The following is a 24,715-nucleotide window of genomic DNA, read 5'->3' on the forward strand; positions in this document are numbered from 1 at the left end:
TATTACCCAGAAACATATTGTCCTTATTTTACCCCATTTTTCCTCCCTCCCCCCTCCCCCCACAGAACCCACCCACCCCCACCCCCCGACTTCCCTCAGTTCCAGTCTTTGATTTCTCTAAAAATGCTGTTTTCTGCATGTTACACAGTTGTATAGATCCTCAAACTATTTAGCTGATAATTATCAATAAAAAGTTTGCGAATGTTTATTCAAAACCAGCCAAGGAGTCCAGTTCGCTTTGTTGCGTCTTCAAATACTTTGTAAAGGGGTTCCCATTCATCGTTAAAGTCACAGTTATCCTTGTCCCATAGCTTGTATGTCAGTTTTGACAGTTCTGCAAAAAGATATTTTAAGGTAAACATCAATAAGCCATGTTGGGGGATGCATTCATAGAGCTGGCAGAATGGAAAAGTTTTCAGCAGGCATTTAAAAGTTGGCACAGAAGGCACCCATTGAATCTCTAGTGGCAGAGAGTTCCACAGGACTGGGCCAATGACGCTAAAGGCGCCATTTCTCATTGTTGTCTAGCAAGCCTCCCCAACCTGGGGAATGACCAAAGACACTCCTGCAGATGATCTCAGACACTTGAGCTGAGGTGTAAGCGTTCAGGTGGTCCCTGAGGCACCCTGGACCTAAGTTGTTTGGTTTGTTAATTAATACAATTAATACCTTGAGCCTGGCTCAATAGTAAATGGGCAGCCAGTTCAGCTGTTTTAACAAAGGGGTCCCACGTTCTCAACCTGAAGCAGTCTGGCTGCAGAATTCTGTGCCCGTTGGACTTTGCAAACTAGACCCAAGGGCAGCCCCACAAATAGTGCATTACAGTAATCTAGCATCAAGGTTTGATTAGGAAAACTAATGCAGTATTCCTCACATTTGAATGCACCCGAAAACATCATCAGTCAGCCTGGGAGGGAAGTTTTAAAAGAAACAAACCCTGAACTTCCTCTGATAGTGCATTTGAGCCAAATTTTCACTACCGCCTCAGTCCTTCATTCTACACCCTTCCCAATTGTACGTGGCCAAAAGATGCATTTTCGGCAGACAGCAGTCAGTGTTCTGCAGCAGTCAGTTCTAAGCAGAGAGTTGCAAACACTTCCCAGAAATAGCCTTGAAAAACTCCACATCTCTGCCAAGCATGTTTTCCTCCATTTTCCCTGTGCCATGAGGGAGCTTTTTGTCTTCCAAATGGCAAAGTGAATGAATAAATCCCTCCTTGTTCCATCTGCATGCATTATAGAAGCTGGTCAGCAAGTATTAAAAAGCCTATGTGTGTGTATATATATATATTTCAAGTTGTCAACAAACAGGAATGGAGCAAGAATTCTCTTTGGTCCACGTGCTAATGTGAACTTGCCTAATTCATGCTGCATGAAGCATATATGTGAATTCAAAACTATTGATGGTTTGGATTGTGCCTGACCTCTAGTGGGTGTTATACCAACCCACCCTCCATCTCTGAAACATGGGGCAGGATGCAAAATATTATGATTTGAAGGGGTTTTTTGGGGGGGAGGGGCAGAGTTTTGTTGTTTATAGTTAATAATTGCCAAAAGGTTAGAAAAATAAAAGGGGAAAGAAAGGAAATGGGAGAGAATGAATCGATGACAAGGACATGTGGGGAACAGAGGAGAACAAAAACAGACAGATCCCTCTATTCCCTGCTGAGAACTTGTTTTTTAAGGTTTTTAAGATCCTGTCTTTAAAATGGCTTCATTTTAAAGTACAGTAGTACCTCGGTTTTCGAGAGCCTCTTTAGTTGAACGTTTCGGAACTCGAACACCAAAAACCAGGAAGTAAACGCCTTGGTTTTCGAACAGGCCCTGGAAATTGAAAAGGAAACGCAACTTCTGTTTTGAGTTTTCCATATTGAGGCTTCAATTTTGAGGCTTCCGCTTTCAGTTTTTGGTTTTCAAACATTTTGGAATTCGAACGGACTTCCGGAATGGATTACATTTGAAAACCAAGGTACCACTGTAGCCCTAAGTAAACAAAGTCCTGCCTGCATAATCTCCTTCTCCCTATTCGTTGCTGTGCTGGTCCTGGGGGTAACCCATGAAACGCAGTCCAGGACTGGTCCAGAATCTGAAGGATCTGCTGGGAGTCAGTCAGACAGGGCCAAGGCAGGATACGAGGCAGGAAACCAGGCAAGGACAGGTACAGGATCTAGCATACAGCAATGTTGCTCCCGCAACCTGGGGCGGGGTCCGACAGCCTTTTATCTTTGTCGGGGTAGCAGCTGGTCCTGATCCCCCGGCAACTCATCTCCCTGTCTCGCCCGAAGGTGAGCACTCCTCCTGCGAGTACTCAGGTCTCTCCTTCTCTCAGACCTTAGTCTTCCAGCTCAGGAGACGTCGTGGGTTACTAGACCCAGGGGCCACCTCAGCCTCCCCTGACCCAACCGGTAGTGGAGCAGCTGTAAGTGATGGCCCAGCTGGTGGCAACGAGGTCATCCCTGCATCTGGAGCCAGGCAGGCTCAAGCCCCTGACTCGGCCCAGCTGGTGTTTGTTGCAGGGGAACCTGTGCAGACTGGGACTCTTCAGGATCAGGCCCCAGACTTGGTTCAGATGATGCCTGAGGCAAAGGATCCGGTGCAGACTGAGTCTCCTCTTGTTCAGAGTCCAAGCCTGAGTCCCAGGCCATCACAGTTGCTGATCTATCCTAGGGCAATCCATGGCCTCTGACTCAGTTCAGGGCACAGGTTGGGCTGGGCCTAGAGTGATTCAGCCTGAACCAGGGCCCAACCAGTGACCTGTGTCTTCCCAGTTGTGCTGCCACACCAGTCACGTGACGTGTGCGAGATCATGGAGTCCCAAAGACACTCTTTTTTTTCAGGGCGAGCATGGTGCCCCAAAACACACATTTTGGGGCACCTCGTGAGATCACAGCCTCGAAGAAAGAGCTTTTTCAAGGTGAGATCTCACTGTGAAATTCCATGAGATCACAGTGCCCACAATGGCCACCATGCTTTCGCATGATAAAAACGAGCTGTCCCGGTTTTCCCAGGACACTTGCTGGCTATAGAGGTCACCTTGCCCTTTGCCATTGTTGGTTCCCAATTGCCCTGTAAACTGGAAGCACTGTGATGGTTGAAGCCCAAATCAGCTGTGATCCTTTCTCCCAAATTCTGCGCTAACATCGGCACGTATTGTGGCGCTCTGGCCTGTCACAAAATCCATCAGTTCCTTCGAGTTCCACAATATCCTCTGTAGCTTGCCAGAGATGTGTCTATGTGTGTTCCCCATGGAGGGCCAATTTGGAGATCATTGCATGGCCCAAGATTTCAGAAGAGCGAGCTGAAATTGGAACTGTGCTGGCCTTTCCCTTCCCATGTTTATAGACTGGAAATTTATCAGAAATACATTTTTCAGACACCATTTCCTGCTTTTCATCTATTCTGGCTGGCAACCCGGTTTATTCGTTGCAATCGCGGAAAGCACGGCTTTGTTTTGTCCTTAGCTGGAAATGATATCAGAAACAAGAATGATAGCAGGTCAAACCAGTACGAAATTTGCAAGACAATCTTCCCAAGAATATAAGGAACTGCTTTATATATTCTCAGACTAGCTACTAGCTTCTCCAGCTGCATAAGCAGGAACTCTCCAAGGTCTTAGCCAGCCAGAGGCGCTGTCCCAAAGGCCTTCAATATAAGCCAGATCCAGCCATTCCTTTTTGCAGCATCAAGCAAGCTGGGGGAAAAACATATTTTTTTCCAGCTCCACCTGGGAGCAATACATTACCCACAGATTGCATTTGTCTTGGTGGGTCATGAATAGGGATCTGTCCATTTTGGTTTCCCTCCACTGCACCTTTATCCTCATCTTAAATTCAGTTTTTCACCTTTCCACATCTGTTGGTGCATTTTTTTTCGTAAGGGTCTCCCCATTTGCAGAATGCTTTCCCCTACCTTAGGACGAAAATGTTTTCGTGAATTTTTTGCGTGTTCTTATTTTGTAATTTTTCCCTTCATGGATCACTGCCTTGTCGTGGCGAAGGGGCTTGAATAAGTCAGAGAAGCTCTGAGCTATGCCGTCCAGGGCCACCCAAGACGGGCAGGTCATAGCCGAGAGTTTAGACTAAATGTGATCCACCTGGAGAAGGAACTGGCAAACCACTCCAGCATTTTGCCAAGAAAACTCCATGGACATAAAAAAAGGAGAAGCTTTGAGAAGAAAAGTGAGAGTTTCCAAGGCATGCTCTTGTTCATGGGGTCACGGAGAGTTGAACACGACTAAGACGACTAAACAACAAAATTTTGTAACTTTATCCTGTGAACTGCCCTGGGATCTTTGGATGAAGGATTGGATGATGATGATGATGATGATGATGATGATGATGAACTTGGTCATGTGAAGACCACCTGGTGGAAACCCTTACACATATGGTTCTCAATTGTAAACTATATGCTGGTCTCCATCAGCAATTTCTAGATCAACTTTGTATCCCCAAATGGAAACCAGAGTCGGAGGTCATACATTTTCTATTACTGGGGAATGATCAGGAGCTCACCAAGTTAGTGGCAAAATATCTCTATTTGGTTTTTTGTCATCGAAATGCACTGCAGACGTCTGATCTCCCTGGAGACCTAGAGATGTGACAATAGACTGCTCTGCCTCCTTTCTTTTAGCAAATGTTTTGTGCCACTGGGGAAGTGGTAATTCTGTGTTGATTTGTTTTGGATGTATGTATGTGATGCCAATAAAAGGTTTGATGATGCTGATGCTGATGATAGTCCACATTGTCTACTCTGACTGGAAGTGGATCTCCAAGGTATCTGGAAGAGGACTTGTCATATTTGCCAACTGATCGTTTTAGCTGGAGTTATCAGGGACTGAAAACTGGGACCTTCTACATGTGTATCATGTGTCCTGCCAATGTACCCCATAGAATCGTAGAACTGCAGGAATCTCAGTTAAAGCATCCATGACAGACGGCCACCCAACCTCTACTTCAAAACCTCCAAGGAGGTCTACAACATCCCAAGGGAATCCAATCCAACAGCTCTTACCATCAGAAAGTTCTTCTTGATATTTAGTCAGAATCTCCTTTTTTGTAACTTGAATCCGTTGGTTCGAGTCCTACCCTCCAGAGCACAAGACAATAAGCTTGCTCTATCTTCCATGAGTTCCTCCCTAAACCTCCTACTTCGATTCTTCATGTGTTTAATGAATTCTTAATTTGGTTCTGTTCTGATGAGACCCACGCTGGAATTTATATGCAAATCTTGGAGAACCAAACCAAAAACCATTCTCTCCCCCCTCCGTCTCTTTTCAGTGTCACAATTGTCTTTGTTTCCTCACTTCCTGGTTTTATCTGAGTCCAACACGCAAGGCTGCCAGAGGACAAAGAGAAACATAAGCCCCTTTCCCCCAGACGGCAGTGTTATGAAAGATGATGTTTCATTTTAACAAAAGAACCGGTGGGCAGCTGTTGCGTATCAGGAAGACAATGGGAACTTCCTGCCTAGTGGGATTCATTAACATTGTTGTTTTCAGGGCACGCAAGGCTATTATTAGCTCTGTCAAGCCACCATGAAGCTGTTGGGGGGAGACCTGCGCCATCTTACCTACAAAATCGAGCTCAATTCTGCTGCGTTTCCAGCAAAAGCCACCTGTGCACAGCTCTGATTGGCTAGCCTCTGTGACATCATAGAGCCATTTCCCCCACTCCTCTGAGTAAGCTGTCTTTTTTATATTAAAAAAACCTCTTTGAAAAGTTGTAGCTGCGCAACAAACTTTACTTGGACTTTTCAATGGTGCCCCCCCCCCCCGTGTGTGGAATGCTGTCCCTAGGGAAATGTGCCCCCCCATGACAACGTTGAGACATCTTAGTACACTAAGGCCTTTGGTAGTTAAGGTACCCAATTCTTTTGGTGGGGTTGGGTTAGAACTAGCTGTTGCCTGTCTTATTGTGGCATTGAACTTTTTAGGAATAATAATAATAATAATAATAATAATAATAATAATGAATTTTATTTATACCCCGCCCTCCCCAGCCAGAGCTGGGCTCAGGGTGGCTAACACCAATAAAATTAAAGTAAAAACATAATGGGGGGAAGGGGGGCAATTTAAAATACAGGTTAAAATTCAATTTAAAATGCAGCCTCATTTTAAAGTAGCCGATAAATCAAGGCCATAAGGGGAGGGAAACATAAGGGTCAGACTGAGTCCAAACCAAAGGCCAGGCGGAACGGCTCTGTCTTGCAGGCCCTGCAGAAAGATGTCAAGTCCCACAGGGCCCTGGTCTCTTGTGACAGAGCATTCCACCACGTTGGGGCCAGTGATGAAAAGGCCCTGGCCCTAGTTGAAACCAATCTAACCTCCTTGAGGCTCGGGACCTCCAAAGTGTTGTTATTTGTGGACCTTAAGGTCCTCCGCGGGGCATACCAGGAGAGGCGGTCCCGTAGGTACGTGGGTCCTAGGTCTTGTACTGTACTTTCTGATTTTTGTTAAAAATAGGCTTTGTATTTTATAAGTTGCTCTGGGACGGGTCTGGTTCAGCTGCAGGTTTGCACGGAGACTGAGAGACGATCCGTAAAGTTGATTCTTTATTCAAGGAAACAGAATACAAACAGAGAAACTTATGGGCAAGGCTGGCAGGTGCCAGAACCTGCTTCCCCCTATCTCTTCTAGGTAGACGTCCCCGCTTTGTATGCAATCCTGCCTGTGTGTGCTGATTCCTGGATGTTAAGAAGACTGCTTTATGGTGATGCAAGACAGCAACTGGAATGGAGCTCTACTTAAAATACAGTTTGATTCCTGAGGGCTTCCGTACATCGCAACAACGCAGTTCAGCATCTGGTCCAGCATATTGTTCTCAACGTTGCCAACCAGATGCCTGTGGAAACTAAGAAACTGGACACGAATGCAAGGATGCTCTGACCACCTGCGATTCCCAGAAACTGATACTTAGAGGCATATTGTCTCTGACAGTGGAGGTAATATATATATATATATATAAGAGAGAGAGAGAGAGAGAGAGAGAGAGAGAGAGAGAGAGAGAGATTGACAGCCTTGTCCTCCATACATTTGTTGAATCCTCTTTTCAAGTCTCTTTCAAAGATGGCCAGTACGGCATCAAGTGGCAGCGAGTTCCAAAGTTTAATTATATTCTGCATGAAGACGTACTTCCATTTATCTGTCCTGAATCTACCAACATTCAGTTTCATTGCATGTCTGAGAGTTCTAGTGTTGCAAGAGAGACAGAGAAATATATCTATCCATTTTCTCCATGCGTAATTTTATTAAATTCTACCATGGTTGGCAATCCATCTGTCTTGGGAGACAGTGGAAGTGTGGGGCTTCTTAGATGAAGTCAAGCCATTGGAGAGTTAGCATGTTGGAGAGTTAATAATAATAATAATTTATTATTTATACCCCGCCCATCTGACTGGGTCTCCCCAGCCACTCTGGGCAGCTTCCAACCAAATCTCAAAAACAATACAGCTTCAGACATTAAAAACTTCCCTAAACAGGGCCGCCTTCAGGTGTCTTTTAAAAGTAAAATAGTTGTTTATTGCCTTGACATCTGCTGGGAGGGCGTTCCACAGGGCGGGTGCCACCACTGAGAAGGCCCTCTGCCTGGTTCCCTGTAACCTCATTTCTCACAGGGAGGGAACCGCCAGAAGGCCCTCGGAGCTGGACCTCAGTGTCCGGGCTGAATGATGGGGGTGGAGATGCTCCTTCAGGTATACTGGACCGAGGCCGTTTAGGGCTTGAAAGGTCAGCACCAACACTTTGAATTGTGCTCGGAAACGTACTGGGAGCCAATATATATGTGTTGTCTTCTACTATCCCATCTCTTAGTTACCTTTTCTCTGAACTAAAAAAAAATCCCCAAGGCCGCCATTTTTCCTCCTAGGGAGTGACTTCCCTATATGGGTGTTGTGACGGTTATGAAGATTTGAGTGTTTGCTAAACTGAGCCAGAAAGGTCAAGTAAATAGTGCCAGAGTTAAACTGCACAGAGTTTGAATCAAATTCCCACTTTGCCATATAGCTCAGCTCAATGGGTGACCTCGGAACAGTCCCTATCGCTCCATCTCGCCTACCTAACGGGGCTGTTGTGAGAACTGAACTACTCCAGAATGCCTTGGGAAATGGATGTTGCTCTTGAAAGAGAGATAAAGGAAAAATTATCATCGTATCTTTTTCCTGGTTACTGCTGTTTATTGAGGATTTAGGACTGAAGTGGTTTTTTTCCAGTAGGAAGAATCTCCAGTACATTCTTCTAATTTAAATTCATTTGTAGAAATCCAGTTCAGATTATCCCCATCTATTTTTTCCTCCGATATTCCTAATCTGGGATAGGATTGCATTTTTCGTTGCTGGTGGGATGTCATCATGGGGGAGAAAGGTTTCACAGGTCCTTATAATATCAATAGAAACAGTTGGTCCTTTTGAGTATTAATCACTTTCAATTTTAACCTGAGGATTGTCATTTGCCCAGTTTTAATTTTAATTTATTTGAATTAATTTTGGGATGCATTTTAATCGATCAACTGCTTGTTTTTATGCATATTGTATTATTTATATGATGTTAGTCGCTCTGAGCCCGGCTCCAGCCGGGGAGGATGGGGTACAAATAAAAATTAATTTTATTATTATTAAATAAACTTGCAAAACTAATGAGTTCAAGCTAATGCACAACATCGTTGCTATAAAACCCATCCACAAAATTTTGATACTTTACGTTAAGTATCCCTCAAAGCAAACTTCTGAACAATAAAAGAATTTGGAACTTTTTCCTGATTTGAAATTTATGAAAAATTGTGAAAATATTTGATTTATTCTTTAGACGTGTATTCTCTGGCCCCATTCTGATGTTTTGGACTACAGATCCCATCATCCGCTGCTATGTTGATTGGAGTTGATGACTGATGTCATCCCAAAGCAGGTTGGTGGGGGCGGGGCGGGGAGCTGATTTATAATATGGGTATGTACAGATACAGTTTACATACATGCAAAACTATAAGGTGTAAACATTTATTGGGAGTCGGTAGCGTTTTTACATGCGGCAGAATTAATGGTGCGTCGTGAAGAGGAATGCGTGTTAACAGACATGAATAAACCTGGGCTGATGTTAATTACATACAATAATGTTTACTGGCACAAACCACTGGGCGATTATCCTGTACAAACCTCATTGGGTATATAGGGGAGCTTTGAAAAACCAATTGTGTTAACCCCCACTAATTTCATTGACGCTTGACTTGGGAATTTCCTGGTAGCTGGTATGCTAGCCTTTGATCTCCAGGGCTATCGGTGGGCCAGGTGACAAAAATTATACCTGGCCCTTGCCAACTTTTCATCCAGGTGTGGCTTTGAAAATAAATAAATTGCCAACAGATGTCTACAAAGGGGAAGAGAAGTCCTTTCAAGTTGTAAGAAATAAGAGATATTCCATACTTTAGCCTTATGCCTCTCTTTTGGATTTTGTATGCAGCGACATGCATATAATATATAAACACATATGATTTGTAAGTAAGAGTATGCGCCTAAGTAACACCAGGGCTTTTTTTTCAGCTGGAACTCACCAGAACTCAGGTGGGTGCCAGTGCCATTATAAGAAAACAAGGGAGGTGTTCATGGTGAGTTCCAGCACCTCTTTTTCTGGAAAAATAGCACTAAATAACACCAACTTCTTTCTGGAACCTGTTCTTAAATGGGTCTGCATGTGATTTTTAAAAAACAACAAACCACTTCTGGTGTCTCAGACACTTTCTAGAGATCGGCACAATCTGCAGCATATCAAAATTGGCCTTCCATGTTCAAAATCTTCTCACCAGGCACTTCCATTTACCCTTTTTTTCATTTCTAGAATTTGGCAGGTGAAATCTCTTCAGGTATCCCTTTCTGACTGCCTGTAGGCTGTTGAACATGTGGGCTTCATTGCAATATGCCCATCAAACTGCAGGAGAAGCCAGTCCCTTTGGATTAAGAAATCTAAACTTGGACTTCCAGAATCATTACTGCAAATCTTCTCCCTAGCTCTTTCACACATATATAGTACAAAATATAGACATCTCCTCCCCCCCGCCCCACCAATTTTGTTTTGTCTCACTGTGCAGCCACAGATCTAAAAGTCTGGAAAGAATAGGCACAAAATAAGAGAAGGAAAACTCTAATGACTTATAAAATTTTTGGGAAGAATTGCTTGTTGCTTTACAAAGAGTCTATAATACTGATAAAAATCTTCAGAGATTGGTTTTGTTTGTCTTCTTTTTCTTCCTGTCTCGGTTCGCCTCTATTTTGGTTTCATCTCCACCCTGGAGTCATCGGCATCGAGATCATATTCTTCCACCTGGCCACTGGTCCAGACCTTCATGCGATCGGTTACGTCGCTGCTCCTAGGAGCCAGGATGAAGTCATAGATGAGGGCGGCGCTGGCCCCTCCAATCAGCGGGCCAACCCAGAAAATCTGAAATGCAAGGTCAATGGAAGACACATTTGACAGAGCAGTTCCCAGAGAAACATTGCCATTTTGCAACCAGTTATTTCAGAGGCATAAGCAACACCCTAGAGGTCCCGGGCCCTAAGTTAAATTAGCCTCAACCAGAGCCAGGGCCTTTTCAACCCTGGCTCCGGTCTGGTGGAACACTCTGCCTCATGAGACCAGGGCCCTGCGGGATCTGATTTCTTTCTGCAGGGCCTGTAAGACAGAGTTGTTCCGCCTGGCCTTTGGCTTGGAATCAATTTGATTCCCTCCCCCTCTTTCTTTTTTCCTTTCTCCCTCTGTGATGGAACTCCTATTTGGGGACTTACCTGGCTTTTTTCTGGCCCACGTAGGACCAGTCTGGATAGTTAGCCTTGGTGAAGACATGACGTTTTATCCCCAAAAAAGTTTTTGATTTGAGTTTCCACTGAAAGGAGGCTGCATTTTAATGTTGTATTTTAATCTTGTTTTTTAAGTTGTATTTCGATCAATTGTTTTATATCAGGTGTTAGCCGCCCTGAGCCCGGTCTTGGCTGGGGAGGGCGGGGTATAAATAAAATTTATTATTATTATTATTATTATTATTATTATTATTATTATTATTATTTCCACCCCCTGCCAGTTCATCATTTCCTGGCAGTGAAGAGAGGTCCTCAAACTGTCTCCACCCAAGAGAAGATTTTTAGAGAAGAAGATGAATAGTGCTGTAGTCAATAGGCGGTGTAATGTGAGCAGGAACTAAAGTGATTTAGAACTGGTTGTATACAGGTGATTAGTTCTGGGTGACACTAGCAGGGTAAAGAAGCTAAGAAGATCTGATTAGTTTTAGTTTTGCCCATAGCTTGGTAACAGCACCCTGCTAAGTTATTTGCTTCCCTTTTTAATCCAGTCTCTGTGTTGTTGTTGTTGTTGTTGTTGTTGTTGTTGTTGTTGTAATATTGCAAACGAACAAACAGGTGTGTCTAGTCCAACCCTCCTCAAATGCAGAAATCACAGATAAATAATCCCTGAGAGATGGCCTTCTAACCTCTCCTTTAAACCTCAATGAAGCCTTCCAAGGCTGTCCATTCTACTGTCTAACAGCCAGAACGTTCTTCCTAATGTTTAGCCAGAATCTCCTTGCAGTTTGAATCCACTGGTTCTGGTCTCACCCTCTGGAGAAGCAGAGAGCAAGTCTGCTCCACCTTCAGTGTGAAAGCCCTTCAGATATTTGAAGATGGCTATCATATCTCCTGTATGGGCAACCCACAAATAGCAGGCGGAAATGGCAACCGACAGTCGCAACAGAACTCTCCTCTGCTTCCAGCACATACCACAAGTAGCATATACGGTACCTCTGCAAACGGGCACCCATTTCAGTGTTAAGACCTGAAACTTACCCAGTGATTGGTGAAGTTAGTGGTGATCAAAGCGGACCCGAAAGATCTTGCAGGGTTGATTCCACAACCAGTATAGTCAATCTAAGGTGAGTGAGGAGAGAACGACAATCACAAGGAGGCAGGTTTTCTATCAGGTATCAGCAGTCTGTTGAGGGACCCTGTCTACCTCCCAAATGCAAATAGGTAGCTAATTCATATCCAGTTGCACGTTGAAACTACTTTTCCACATTTCCAGTGAAAAAGATCTCAGGAAGCATCCCTCGAAGAGAGCATCTGTCAGGCTTCGGGGAATCAACTTCCTCCCCTGTGGCCGTAAATGAGCAGATCAAATGAAAGGGAATTCTTACCAGTTAATTTCTTTAATAAACAAAGCGAAGGACAAAGGAAAGCATCTAACCAGAATGGCGGTGCTCCCAATTAAGGTCACTCCTCCCTCCATCCCTATTAATCTGTGTCACTCCTACATCTTGTAATCTGAGTTTGTAGCCTCTGTGCTTCTGTTCTGACACTTTCTGAGCTCTCCGGGACTTTGGGGAAGGGGGGTGGATACTACCCAGAGACAGTGAATCTGTTAACTCTCTCTCTCTTCCAGTGTTTCTTCTCCTAGCTATTCCCCATCCAGTATTTCCCAGCTTCTGCCTTCTGAACTATGCCCCTCTGCAAACCACTTTTCCAAATCTATACTGTCCTCCTGCTCCTGGGAAAATTCAGGATCAGGATCAGAAGGAGAGGGGTGGCTGCCACCATTCTTCCTCAGTGCAGCCCTCCTCAGCACTGTTCCTGACAGCATCCATTGCGGAGGCAGTATACCTCTCTACACCCGATTCTAGGACTCACAGGTGGGGAGAACACTGTTGTACTCAAGTCCTGCTTATCAACTTCCATGGGCATCTGACTAGCTGTTGTGAGAAGAGGATAGTGGTCTAAGTGGGCTCCTCTTATGAGTTTATGTTTGTCAGGACTTGGATATGGATCAGGAAGAGGTGGACATCACAGTGTTCTTCAATCCAATAGTCTGACCCGGGTATGAGGTACCTTCTATGCCATTTTATAACTAAACCCAGAGCAGAGGAGTTGTGTGTAGGTGGCAGCACCCATGAGCAAAAGGCTATTCTAGGGAAAGAGACCTTTGGATCACCACCTCCATCCCTGCTGATCGTGGTTCTATATTCTTTACTGCATCCTTTTTTGAATACAACTCAAGATGAGCCTGTGTCCTGCTTTGCAGAGGACCTCTCATTTGTTAAGTATAATTGTTTAACTGCACACTGAAGTGGAAAACAACTCTGTATAACTCTGTATTTTGTGCTGCTAAATAAACAGCATGGAAACTTCCACTGTAGCTGAACAAAGGAGAATCTAACAGGTAAATGATGAACTGTTGATGTATCTCTGCTACCCTCTCACGTGGTGTTTAACTTAGATCACACACGAGGGGTATTCAGTTACAAATCTGCATTTTGTGTGAGTTAGTCTTGGTTCTCTCTCAAGCCACCAAAGAGGATGGTGTGCTAAATATCTCTCTTCAGGAGGAAACAGGCTTGAATGCAGGCTGTGTGTGGAGAGACCTAGTTTTGTTTTCAGCTCTGTTTGAAGTAACTGAAGTCATCTATCCAAAGCACCTGGCAGCAGACTAAGCTGGCACAGAAGTCTCTGGCAACTTCCCCTATAGCAAGATGCAGTTCATTTCTATTTTATTTCACAACTTAGCATATGCACAACTTAGCATATGCAGGCTTTATGCAAATGGGCAGCTTCTTCTGCCTGTGTGTGTGTGTTATGCATTTGCTCATCCTCGGCAGTTCACAAGCGGATGCCCTAATGTGCTTTGCAGTCCCGGAGACTGCAAAGCGTTCCCTGATCCAAGTTTATACTCACAGCAAGAAGATGCCCCAGGGCCACTGAGAGGCCAATGGCCAAAGGTGCCGATCCAGTGACGTCGGTCCTCCTCCTATCTGTCGTGGCAAGCACACAGAGCACCAACTGCAAGGTAGCAATGATCTCAATGCCAAGGCCTTGTCCTGGATTGATTCCATTTGCCAGCTGTGAGAGGCCAAGAGAAGGAGAAGTTATTTCTTACATGCTGAAGGAGGCAATATTCTACCTGCGAATCCTGTATCTGAGATGGAGAATTTCACACAAGCAACAGTTCAGTATTAGGGTCTCCTTCACATAAGCATTTTGCCACTTGATGACTCAGAACCCAGAACTCCTCTGTGTGAGCAGGGCCAGTCCAAAGTTTAGGAGAAATACAATAAATCTTACGGACAATGGATATTATAGGTTGGAACCTAACAAGGAGAAACTGAAACAAACAAACAAAGTTTCTGTGCAGGCTGTCCAAGCCAACATAATTAAATAAGTCTGCTACCAACTTTTCCAAATTGTCTGTTCTTGACTGAAAAACCTATCAGCCACCCAGCCATGGCTGTTTGTGTAGGAAATACAAAGATATGCAAACAGAACTGGGAAGATAAACAGTGGACAGACTAAATTAAAACGATGTAATTTAAAACTCGCAGCACATCATTGTGCCCTTATTTTAATGGCAGTCGCTAGAAACGTTAGCGTGCTTCTGAACTGATGACTGCATTTAGAAATCTGAAGAAGTACAGGATCTGAAGGACAGTCTGAGTTCGAAACTCAAGAAAGCATTCACTCCCTACTTAGGTTTCTCACTCCCTCACTCTGTAGACCAGATCAACAATTAGGGATGGGAAAATCTGTTTTGGCTTCTATTGGTTTCTCGTTTTCCCTCTCTTAATTTCAGTTTTCCACATTAGTTTGCTTTAAAGAGAGAGAGAAAACCCTCACGAAAATTCATCAGTACAGTGGTACCCCGCAAGACGAACGCCTCGCGAGACGAAAAACTCGCAAAACGAAAGGTTTTTTCGTTTTGGAGTTGCCTCGCAAGACGAATTTCCCTATGGGCTTGCTTCGCAAAACGAAGCTTGCCCCGGGGACAGCGGGTCTTCTCTTTTGAAGCAAGGGGCGGCGGGGAGAAGCGATCTTCTCCCCGCAGCCCCAGGTCCGGGGACAGCGGGAAGCGCTTCCCGCTACCCCCGGACCTCTTTTGAAGCAAGGGGCTGCGGGGAGATCGCTTCTCCCGGTGCTCCGAAGCGGGGCGGGGGGGCGGGAACACCTGCCCCAGCCGCCCCACTTCGGAACGCTGTTCCGAAGCGGGGCGGGGGGCGGGAACACCTTCTGAAGGCGGGCGGGGGACGAAAGTCTTTGTCCCCCCTGCCTGCCTTCCCAGGGGCTTTTAAATCGCCCCGGACAGCGGAGAAGTCCTCCGCTGTCCCGGGGCAATTTTAAAATGCCGCCCGCCAGCATTTTAAGATCGCCCGGACAGCGGAGAAGTCCTCCGCTGTCCCGGGGTTTTTTAAAATGCTGGGGGTGGGAAGAAAAGCCCTTGTCCCCCCCCCCAGCCTTCAGAAGAGGTCCGGGGACAGACTGTCCCCGGACCTGGTCTGAAGGCGGTTTCCCTAGGAACGCATTAATTGATTTTCAATGCATTCCTATGGGAAACCATGCATCGCAAGACGAAAAACTCGCAAGACGAAGAGACTTGCGGAACGAATTAATTTCGTCTTGCGAGGCACCACTGTATTTTACGGTGAATTTTTCCTACCGTGCACTTTTTTTTTTGCGTGAGATACACATATATTTTTTTGCAATACAACACCCCCTAATGCAATCCAATTTATGTACGCTGTTTTCACAGACAGGTACACACTTCAGCTCACTGTATGCACTTTTGTAAACCTTACTTGGCTGGAGGACTGCATTGCAAAATTCAGAGAAGCGTTTTACTTTGGGTGTTGCTTCCAGAACTGTGAATTAGGTAGGGTCACATTTAAATAAAAACCAAAACAAATTTCCCATCTCTGCTTGCAACAAGTGGTGTGGATTGGCATGAGCCTACAGTTTGCACTGTCAAAAGAGGAACGGTAACAGGTTCACAGTCCCAGCTGTTGAGAACAGCATCCTGATCAAAACAGAATTGGGTGATACAAGATAGAAGCATGAACCCAGCCAACCAGATATGAATTGCTGCTGCTGTGGCTTGCACCAACTTGTCCAAGTGGTACCTTTTCCTAGGGAATGTGTTAATTGGAACTAGACATCTGCTCTCTGATGTACAAGGTCATCAGTATCTAAGAGGATAAAAGTCAGCAGCAAACATCTAGCCTTCATTTTTCAAAGGGAGGGAATGCCTTCAATGTTCTGCGTACACTAAAGCTATTTCTTGGAAATTTTCAGACTATGCAAACTTATATTCAATGCACTTTTCTAGATAAATGAGCCCCCACATTGTTAGTACGTTAATGTCAATTTTCCCCGCATCTGAGGATAAACACCTTGCTTCTGGTACTCCTTGATTTACTTTGGGAATGATCTCAAACACAACAAATCAACTTTGGAAAACGCGATGTGGCAAAGCTTGGGAATGCACAGCTGTGAATTTGTGCGTTTCACTTCGAGAAGTGAGAACAGCAGATGTTCACTGTGTTACGAAGCAATTCTACACATGCAGATTCTTGAAAACAGCAGCAGACCTGTTCTCATGCACCCAGTGTGAAAAATGGCATTGTGTGAATCTGGGAAGCTGTATAGGAGATTCCTAGGAGATTTGCAGGAAACACCGTAAAGTTATTATTAAAATTAAACCACCCATTTCGTTCCCCTCTTTCTTTTCCAAATCTTCACGGCACAGCAAAGGCCACCACCAGTTACACAATAAGACAATAAGAAGTGGGAAACAGTTCAAGATATTATTAAAACAAGCTGATAGCACGGTCTATCGCTACATCCAGGATTTTATTTTACAAAGACATACATTACAACAACATGTTGAACTCATCTTGTGCCCAGTCTGGGATAGGAAAAGCACAGGAAATCGTGCTCAGAAAAACTTGAAAGTAATCTGTTCTCCAAAAACTGAAGTGCAATTTCCTGGAGATGAATATTTGCTGTGGCTTCAGAGAAGACTTTAATGCATGGCTTTTGGGTAGAATGCTTTGCCTTTCAACATTTGCTGGTTTCTTTCATGTTTTCGGATCCACTCATATCTAGAGCCATCATCGTCTCCCACTGCCTCGCTAACAATATCCATACACGCGCTTAGCGGAGCCAACACATTTGGGGTGAAAAAGCCATCATTTGCAGTCTGCTCACAGAAAGCTAGCCTGTCAGGGAAAACACTAAGGCAGAATCTCTCTCCTGGACATCTAGTTTTTGGTTGTTTTTATATGGAGAAGCACCCCGAGATGTCAGCCTCTAATATGGTATACAACAGACCCAGGTTTAATACGTCAAAGAAAACTAGGTAATAAAGTCCTGGACCAAGGATATTATCTCCTAATGAAAACTTCAAAATGGCACCCTTTATCTGTCTGTCTGTCTGTCTGTCTCCCAAAACGACTTACAAAAACAGTCTAAACATTAAAGTCAATTAAAAGGGACAAAATCAATAAACACATAAAACCCAATTTATACATGTTCTACAGATCCTGCAGCATGGTGCCCTTCAAATTAAGGACAAAAGGCCTGGATAAAAGGGAAAGCTTTTAACCTGACACCGAAAAATTGTTGAGGATGGTGCCAGAGCATTCCACAAGTGGGGAGCCACCACAGAAAAGGCCCATTCTCATGTTGCCACTCTCAGGACCTGCCATGGAAGGGGCACGTGGAGAAGAGCCTCAGTTGACCATCTCAGGGTCCCGTTCAATTCATGTGGAGTGAGGTGGTCCTGGAGGTATTGGGTTCCTTAGCCACCTGAGGCTTTATAGGTCAAAGCCAGGAGTTTGAATCCTGCTCAGAAACTAACCTGACCTTTGTGTTATGGTTGCATAAACAAGCTCTGGCGCATTGTTGCTTCCATAACAGGAGACCCACTTCCAGAGTTTTAAGGTAGCGTGAGAGTAATGAAGAGAGAATGTTTCATATCCATTGCTATCTCACTTACATAAAAAGAAAGAAACAGGAAATTGAACTGGATCAAGGTAAACCAGCCTACATTCTTTCCCAGCAGCTAGATATCCTCTGCCCCTGTTAGATTATCATTGTTATTTTTACAAAGGGTAGCAAATGGGGAGGGGAAGATTGTTGAACATGGCAGGAAAAATGATGCTATTTGTTTGTTATGCAAGAGGATACCATAGTGTGCAAAGCACGGTCCCTTACGATCAAAACAGCCTTTCATTAGGTAACAGGATATCTGCGATTAAATTCATTTTTTTATAAACTGGGATTGGCTGGTTCATCACACGCACACAACTGATGGAGAAAACACTATGAAAATCTGCATCAAGAATCTATAACAGAAAGCCCACCCCGGCAATAATTTCAATTGCATGCAAAATATGGCCACGGTGCGTTAAAAACTTTGAGTGTACCCATAAAACTTCAGTAAACCAGAATGCAAAAGGTTGCAAAAGGAAATGTTTGGACAGGGTTATTAAACGTCTATAAAACTGAGCTCTAGCAGATGTTAAAATCTCCCTCGGCTTGCAAAGCTAGCACGCAATGGAGAAGCCTCTTCTTCCTTTGATGGGTTGCACGTGCAGGAAGGATTTAAGGAGGGACAAGGCTGGCCTAAGACATTTTGGCGCCCGAGCTGGGCCCTAAAATGGCATCCCCACCCTTCCCCACCAGGGAAGAAGGGGTCATGGAAGATCTACATCAGGAATGGGGCAGACAAGAAAGTTTGACACCGGGATCCCATTGGATCCTGTTGCCTGAAGCAGCCACCTCACCTTGCCTTATGGCTCTGGCCTTATGAATTTGCAATTCTCACATGCAAATCAGAGGTCAAACCATCCCACTAGGACAGTACTACCAACCTTACTGTATGCTTGTGAAACATGGACCACTTATGAACGCCATCTCCAACTCCTAAAAGCTTCCATCAACGGTGTCTCCAAAAAAATTTACACATCACTTGGGAAGACAGGTGAACTAATATCAGTGTACTAAAAGAAGCAAAGATCACCAGTGTTGAAGCAATGGTTCTTCAACATCAACTTTGTTGGACTGGTCATGTTGTGCGGATGCCTGATGATTGTCTTCCAAAGCAACTACTCTATTCCGAACTAAAAAATGGAAAGTGTAATGCTGGTGATCAACAAAAGAGGTTTAAAGACTGTCTCAAGGCAAATAAAAAAAAAAAGTAGTATAAACACTGACAACTGGGAAACACTGGCCTGCGAGCGCTCCAATTGGAGAACAGCCTTTACCAAAGGTGTCATGGGCTTTGAAGACACTCGAACTCAGGACGCAAGGGAGAAACGTGCTACGAGGAAGGCACGCTTGGAAAATCCACACCGTGACCAACTCCCACCTGGAAACCAATGTCCCCACTGTGGAAGGACGTGTGGATCCAGAATTACGGACTCACTGTTAAGACTGTGTTTATGGAAGACAATCTTACTTGACTATGAATGATCGCCAAAGAAAGAAGAAGGAGAAAGAAGGAGAAAGAAGAAGAGGAACAGGGTCATCTGGGCACCATGAATTCCATACCATCAGTTGGACTTTTCTCACACACCACATCTAGAGGTCCAATTTCAGTAGAATCAAGGAATTGAACATTTCATGGACTGTACCACTCCAGGCTTCAGGTGGGTGAGGCTGGTTGACAGTCCGCATGGAATCTATTGCTCTGTTTCTGAAGTTGAGCTGTGATTCCCAAATTGCAGGGGGACCCTTTGGGTCCCTCCCAATTCTGCGATTCTACAAGAGTATCACCCCACTGGAGACCACCCCACAAGCAGGTGCCCCCTTGTTTTGCCCCCAGGGAAATTTTGAGACGCATTTTGACATTCTTCCAAACCCAGAACTAGTGACGTTTCTAATTGGGGTTCTGTAAAAGCTTGGAAGGACTTCTCTATTTCATCAACTGATGTTCCTAACTGGATTCCCCAGTAGAGCCCAGTTCATGCAATCAGCAAGAGCAGGAGGTAGAGCTTTCTATCCAAGTTTGCACCACTTCTGGAACGGGTGGGACTTCTTTGCATATGCCCCACAGAACACCTTAAGGTCCACACATAACAACACTTTGGAGGTCCCGAGCCGCAAGGTGGTTAGATTGGTCTCAACTAGGGCCAGGGCCTTTTCAGTACTGGCCCCGACTTGGTGGAACGCTCTGTCACAAGAGACTAGGGCCCTGCGGGACTTGACATATTTCTGCAGGGCCTGCAAGACAGAGCTGTTCCGCCTGGCCTTTGGTTTGGACTCAGTCTGACCCTTCTGTTTCCCTCCCCTTATGGTTTTGATCTATGGGCTACTATTAAAATGAGGCTGCAGTTTAAATTGCATTTTAACCTGTATTTTAAATTGGGGGTTTTTTCCTATTATGTTTTTACTGTAATTTTACTGGTGTTAGTCGCCCTGAGCCCGGCTCTGGCCGGGGAGGGTGGGGTATAAATAAAATTTATTATTATTATTATTATTATTATTATTATTATTAAGCAACTACCATGTCAGGGGTGGGGTTTCTTCAGAGAGGCGGGACAAGCAAGCAGCCCCTCATTTTCAGACTAAGGTGCTCCAGTCCTTGTCAGAGAGAGAGCATGGTTCATTCCTCAGCCAACCTCAACTAACAACAAACTGGCAGATCCCCAATAACTCTAGAGCATGGCAGGAAACCAGGAATCATTTTTTTGTGCCTTAGTTGCAGGTGGGGGTAACAGACTGTAAAGAGAAGAATTATGGTCCCCTTTAGCTTCAAGGTATATAAAAAGAAGAGTATTATGAGCCTAGCAGACAGACAGTAACTATCTGTATTTCTTTGGGTCTCTCATTCATGGTTGCCAGCGCAGAACCATTCCGTTTGCTGAGTTGTCGTGTTTAGAGGATGCCATTGTCTCATCCCTGTGGGAATGCTTTTCATGGAGGGAGGTGAAAGACAGATGGGAATAAATCAGAAAGGCTTTGGACATGGCAAACTAAAGGGTGTGAGCGAGTAGGTTTAGCAAGACAGTTTTCAATAGGATGGGTTACAATAAATAAACCATAGTTTAGAAGTTTACAGTGGAAAAACACAACCACAAAAGGAAAAGTGTTCAAGAAATCAACTGAACTGCATCTCAGGAGAACAATGCAAGGAGTATGATTCTCAAGAGAAGCTGTAAGACGAAGGAAACGTAAAGTGGTCCGTGAATTTGTGGGCTAGCAGTTCCCGCTCGATCCTCCTTAAGTTTTCTCTGCAAGGCAGATGTTACACTGACAACTCGCCCTGCACAAACACAAGCAGTTTGGAAACAGCAGCAAAGTTTACCGCAAGTGGCTCATTGTTTATATCACGGGTAGGCAAACTAAGGCCCGGGGGCCAGATCCGGCCGGATCTAAATCCAGCACACAGACGGTCTGGGTATCAGCGTGTTTTTACATGAGTAGAATGTAACCTTTTATTTAAAATGCATCTCTGGGTTATTTGTGGGGCATAGGAATTTGTTCATTTCTTTCCCCCGTAATATAGTCCAGCCCACCACAAGGTCTGAGGGACAGTGGACCGGCCCCCTGCTGAAAAAGTTTGCTGACCCCTGGTTTATATGTACCAAGAGGTGATGCATCATCCCAGGACACTGTTGGGGAAAGCAAATGTGTTGCATGGGGTTTTGCCTCAACTGAATTAATAGCTGGATCATGGAACAAGCTTCTGTCAAGAAACAGGGCCCTGTGTGGCTGTTATTGGAGAGGATGTTCGAATCACTTGCAGCCACCCTGGAGGGGGTCATGCAAATGAAGTCGTTTGCAATGACTTCAGATCGTCATGAGCAAGTTTAGCCCTCCCCCCAAAAGGATCCAATTGACGTCTCCCAAATAAACAAATGGTTGCCATGGGCAACGCTATGTTGGGGAAATAGAGGAGGAGGGAGGGAGGGAAGGAACACAAGAAGAGTCTTGCTGTATTGGGCTGAAAAGAGATTGAGTCCAGCATCTTTAGGATTGTAAAAAACTGCCTTAAACTGGGTCAATCCATTTGTCTATCTAGCTCAGGGACATGGGTGGTGCTGTGGTCTAAACCACCGAGTCTTTTGGGCTTGCCAATCAGAAGGTCGGCAGTTCAAATCCCCACCACGGTGGGGTGAGCTCCTGTTGCTCTGTCCCAGCTTCTGCCAACTTAGCAGTTTGAAAGCACGCCAGCACGAGTAGATAAACAGGTACCACCACGGCAGGAAGGTAAACGGCGTTTCCGTGTGCTCTGGTTTCTGTCACGGTGTCCCGTTGTGCCAGAAGCGGTTTAGTCATGCTGGCCACATGACCCGGAAAGCTGTCTGTGAACAAATGCTGGCTCCCTTGGCCTGAAAGCAGAGATGAGTGCCACACCCCATAGTCAAAATTGACTGGACTTAACCGTCCAGGGGTCCTTTACCTTTACCTTTTACCTTACAGCAGCCTTTCTCAACCTGTGGTTCCCCAGATGTTGTTGGACTACAACTCCCATGACTCCTAGCTAGCAAGGCCAGAGCCCAGGGATGATGGGGTTTGTAGTCCAACAACATCTGGGGACCCACAGGTTGAGAACCGCTGCCTTACAGAGACCTAGCTGTCTGTGGACAAACACCGGCTCCCTCAACCTGAAAGCAGAAATGAGCGTCGCACCCCATAGTAAAATTTGACTGGACTTAACCATCCAGGGGTCCTTTTACCTTGCCTATCTATTTCACTATTCTCTATGCAGACAAGCAACAGCTTTCTCCCCAGGGTTTTAGAGAGATGCTGGAGAATGAAACTGGGATCTCATGCATGCAAGGCAGAGATGCTCTACCAGTGCCAGAGTGTGTCCTCATGGCGCCCAGGGTGTTCATGCACCAGCATGCCAGTGGTGTGGGGCACGGGGGGCGATATGAGGAGGGGGCAGCAGGGCAAGCACTCGCCCTTTCAGTCTATCCAGATCAGATGGAATCAGTCCAGATCATGCTGCTTTGCGAGGCTGGGAATGTGGTGCTGGATTTGCAAGGCAGTGTGGGGCTGACATGTGGAGCAAAATGCTTCCTTGAAGAAATTTCACCAGGGGCAATTCCCCCCCCCCCCCCAGTTTTTGGAGCAGGAAAACAAGGAAAAAAATATTCTGAATCTCAGAAGCCAGAACAGCAAGAGATATTGCTGTGCAGTGAAAGCAGCAATCCCTCTTGCTGTTCTGGCTTCTGAGATAGCTGCACAGCCTGCATTCGCTCCATAAGACGCACACACATTTCCCCTTACTTTTTAGGAGGGAAAAAATGAGTCTTATAGAGCAAAAAATACAGTAAGTATTTCTATTGGCCCAGGCTGAATCTCCTGCCAGTGTGTGTGTGTGTGTTTGGGTGACCCAAAGTTTTACTATTATGAAAGAGGGGAAAGGGGGAAAGTAGCATCTGATGAAGCTGGAAGCCGAAGCGTTTTGCCACAGGGAGAAATAAATTAAAACTCCGCTGATCTCAGCAAGATAGGTACAGATGCAACTACTAAAATAGGCACTTACTCAGAAAGCGATTTAAGAACAGCAAAGGGGGAATATGAACCGCTCTCCACCCCCAACTTTTCCTTTTTTTAAACAGAACCACAATGGATTGCGACCAAACCAATGTTAGAGGAATAAATGTCATCACCAAGGACACGGGTGTGGCAAGAGAAGAAACGAAGGGGAACGTATCCAGGGAACTTGCAGATGGAGAAGCCCCATCAATCAGGCTGAACACCCTTGTTTGTCCCAAATTTGCCATGGCACCCTAAGTGACCACAACTGTGTGTGTCATCCGAACGATGGATTTCAGCTTGCTGCATAAACAATCCTCCTAACATAGCAACACTTGCCGGGGTTTCCTGTGGCTCTGTGCTGCATTCAAGTCGCTACATCAGTGGCTCATGCTTATCAACAGGGGGCTTGTCCATTCTTCTGTTTGCCCTGCTGTTTCCCCTGGGAAAACCCACAGATCAGTGCTGAACCAGAACAAACAGCAATCAGGTTTTCCGCGAATTGCTGTTTGTTCCAATTTAGCGCTAAAGAGTGAGTTCTCCGAGGAAAAGTGGTGAGGCAAAGGCAAAACACTCAGCCCCATGCTTTCATACCCTCCAACATTTCTCCAATGAAAATAGGGGTGTCCTATTCAATAATAATAATGTTGATAATAATAATAATAATAATAATAATAATAATAATAATAATACAGTGCTACCTCAGGTTAAGTACTTAATTCATTCCAGAGGTCTGTTCTTAACCTGAAACTGTTCTTAACCTGAAGCACCACTTTAGCTAATGGGGCCTCCTGCTGCTGCTGTGCCGCATGAGCACGATTTCTACTCTCATCCTGAAGCAAAGTTCTTAACCCGAGGTACTATTTCTGGGTTAGCGGAGTCTGTAACCTGAAGCATATGTAACCTGAAGCATATGTAACCCAAGGTACCACTGTGATAATCTTTATACCCCATCCATCTGACTGGGTTGCCTCAACCATGCTTGGCGGCTTCCGACATGTATAAAAACATAATTAAACATTCAAAAGCTTCCCTATACAGGCCTGCCTTCAGATGTCTTCTAAAGGTTGTCTAGTTCCTTATCTCCTTGGTTCATGGGTTGCATAACTCCATATACGCCAATATTTCTCCGATGAAAATAGGGATGTCCTAAGGAAAAGCCAGGGATGCGGATGGCGCTGTGGGTTAAACCACAGAGCCTAGGACTTGCCGATCAGAAGGTCGGCAGTTCGAATCCCCACGACGGGGTGAGCTCCTGTTGCCCGGTCCCTGCTCCTGCCAACCTAGCAGTTTGAAAGCACATCAAAGTGCAAGTAAATAAATAGGTACCGCTCCAGCGGGAAGGTAAACGGCGTTTCCATGCACTGCTCTGGTTCGCCAGAAGTGGCTTTGTCATGCTGGCCACATGACCCGGAAGCTTTACGCCAGCTCCCTCAGCC

At 45.1% G+C, this 24,715-nt stretch overlaps 1 protein-coding gene across 1 annotated transcript in view; it reads right to left on the reverse strand.

The window, feature by feature from the left end:
• Nucleotides 1-8,970: 8,970 nt before the first annotated feature.
• The window catches only part of AQP1 (aquaporin 1 (Colton blood group)), a 36,812-nt gene continuing 21,067 nt past the window's right edge, over nucleotides 8,971-24,715 (reverse strand). Inside the window, exons 3-5 of the mRNA XM_080974275.1 lie at nucleotides 13,692-13,856; nucleotides 11,814-11,894; nucleotides 8,971-10,419 (exon numbers count right to left, since the gene is read on the reverse strand). Coding sequence (XP_080830401.1) covers nucleotides 10,246-10,419; nucleotides 11,814-11,894; nucleotides 13,692-13,856 — 420 coding nt within the window. The 3' untranslated portion in view covers nucleotides 8,971-10,245. The remainder of the gene's footprint in view (nucleotides 10,420-11,813; nucleotides 11,895-13,691; nucleotides 13,857-24,715) is intronic.

This window comes from Podarcis pityusensis (assembly GCF_964106645.2).
Source record: "Podarcis pityusensis genome assembly, chromosome: 12".
Classification (NCBI taxonomy): domain Eukaryota; kingdom Metazoa; phylum Chordata; class Lepidosauria; order Squamata; family Lacertidae; genus Podarcis; species Podarcis pityusensis.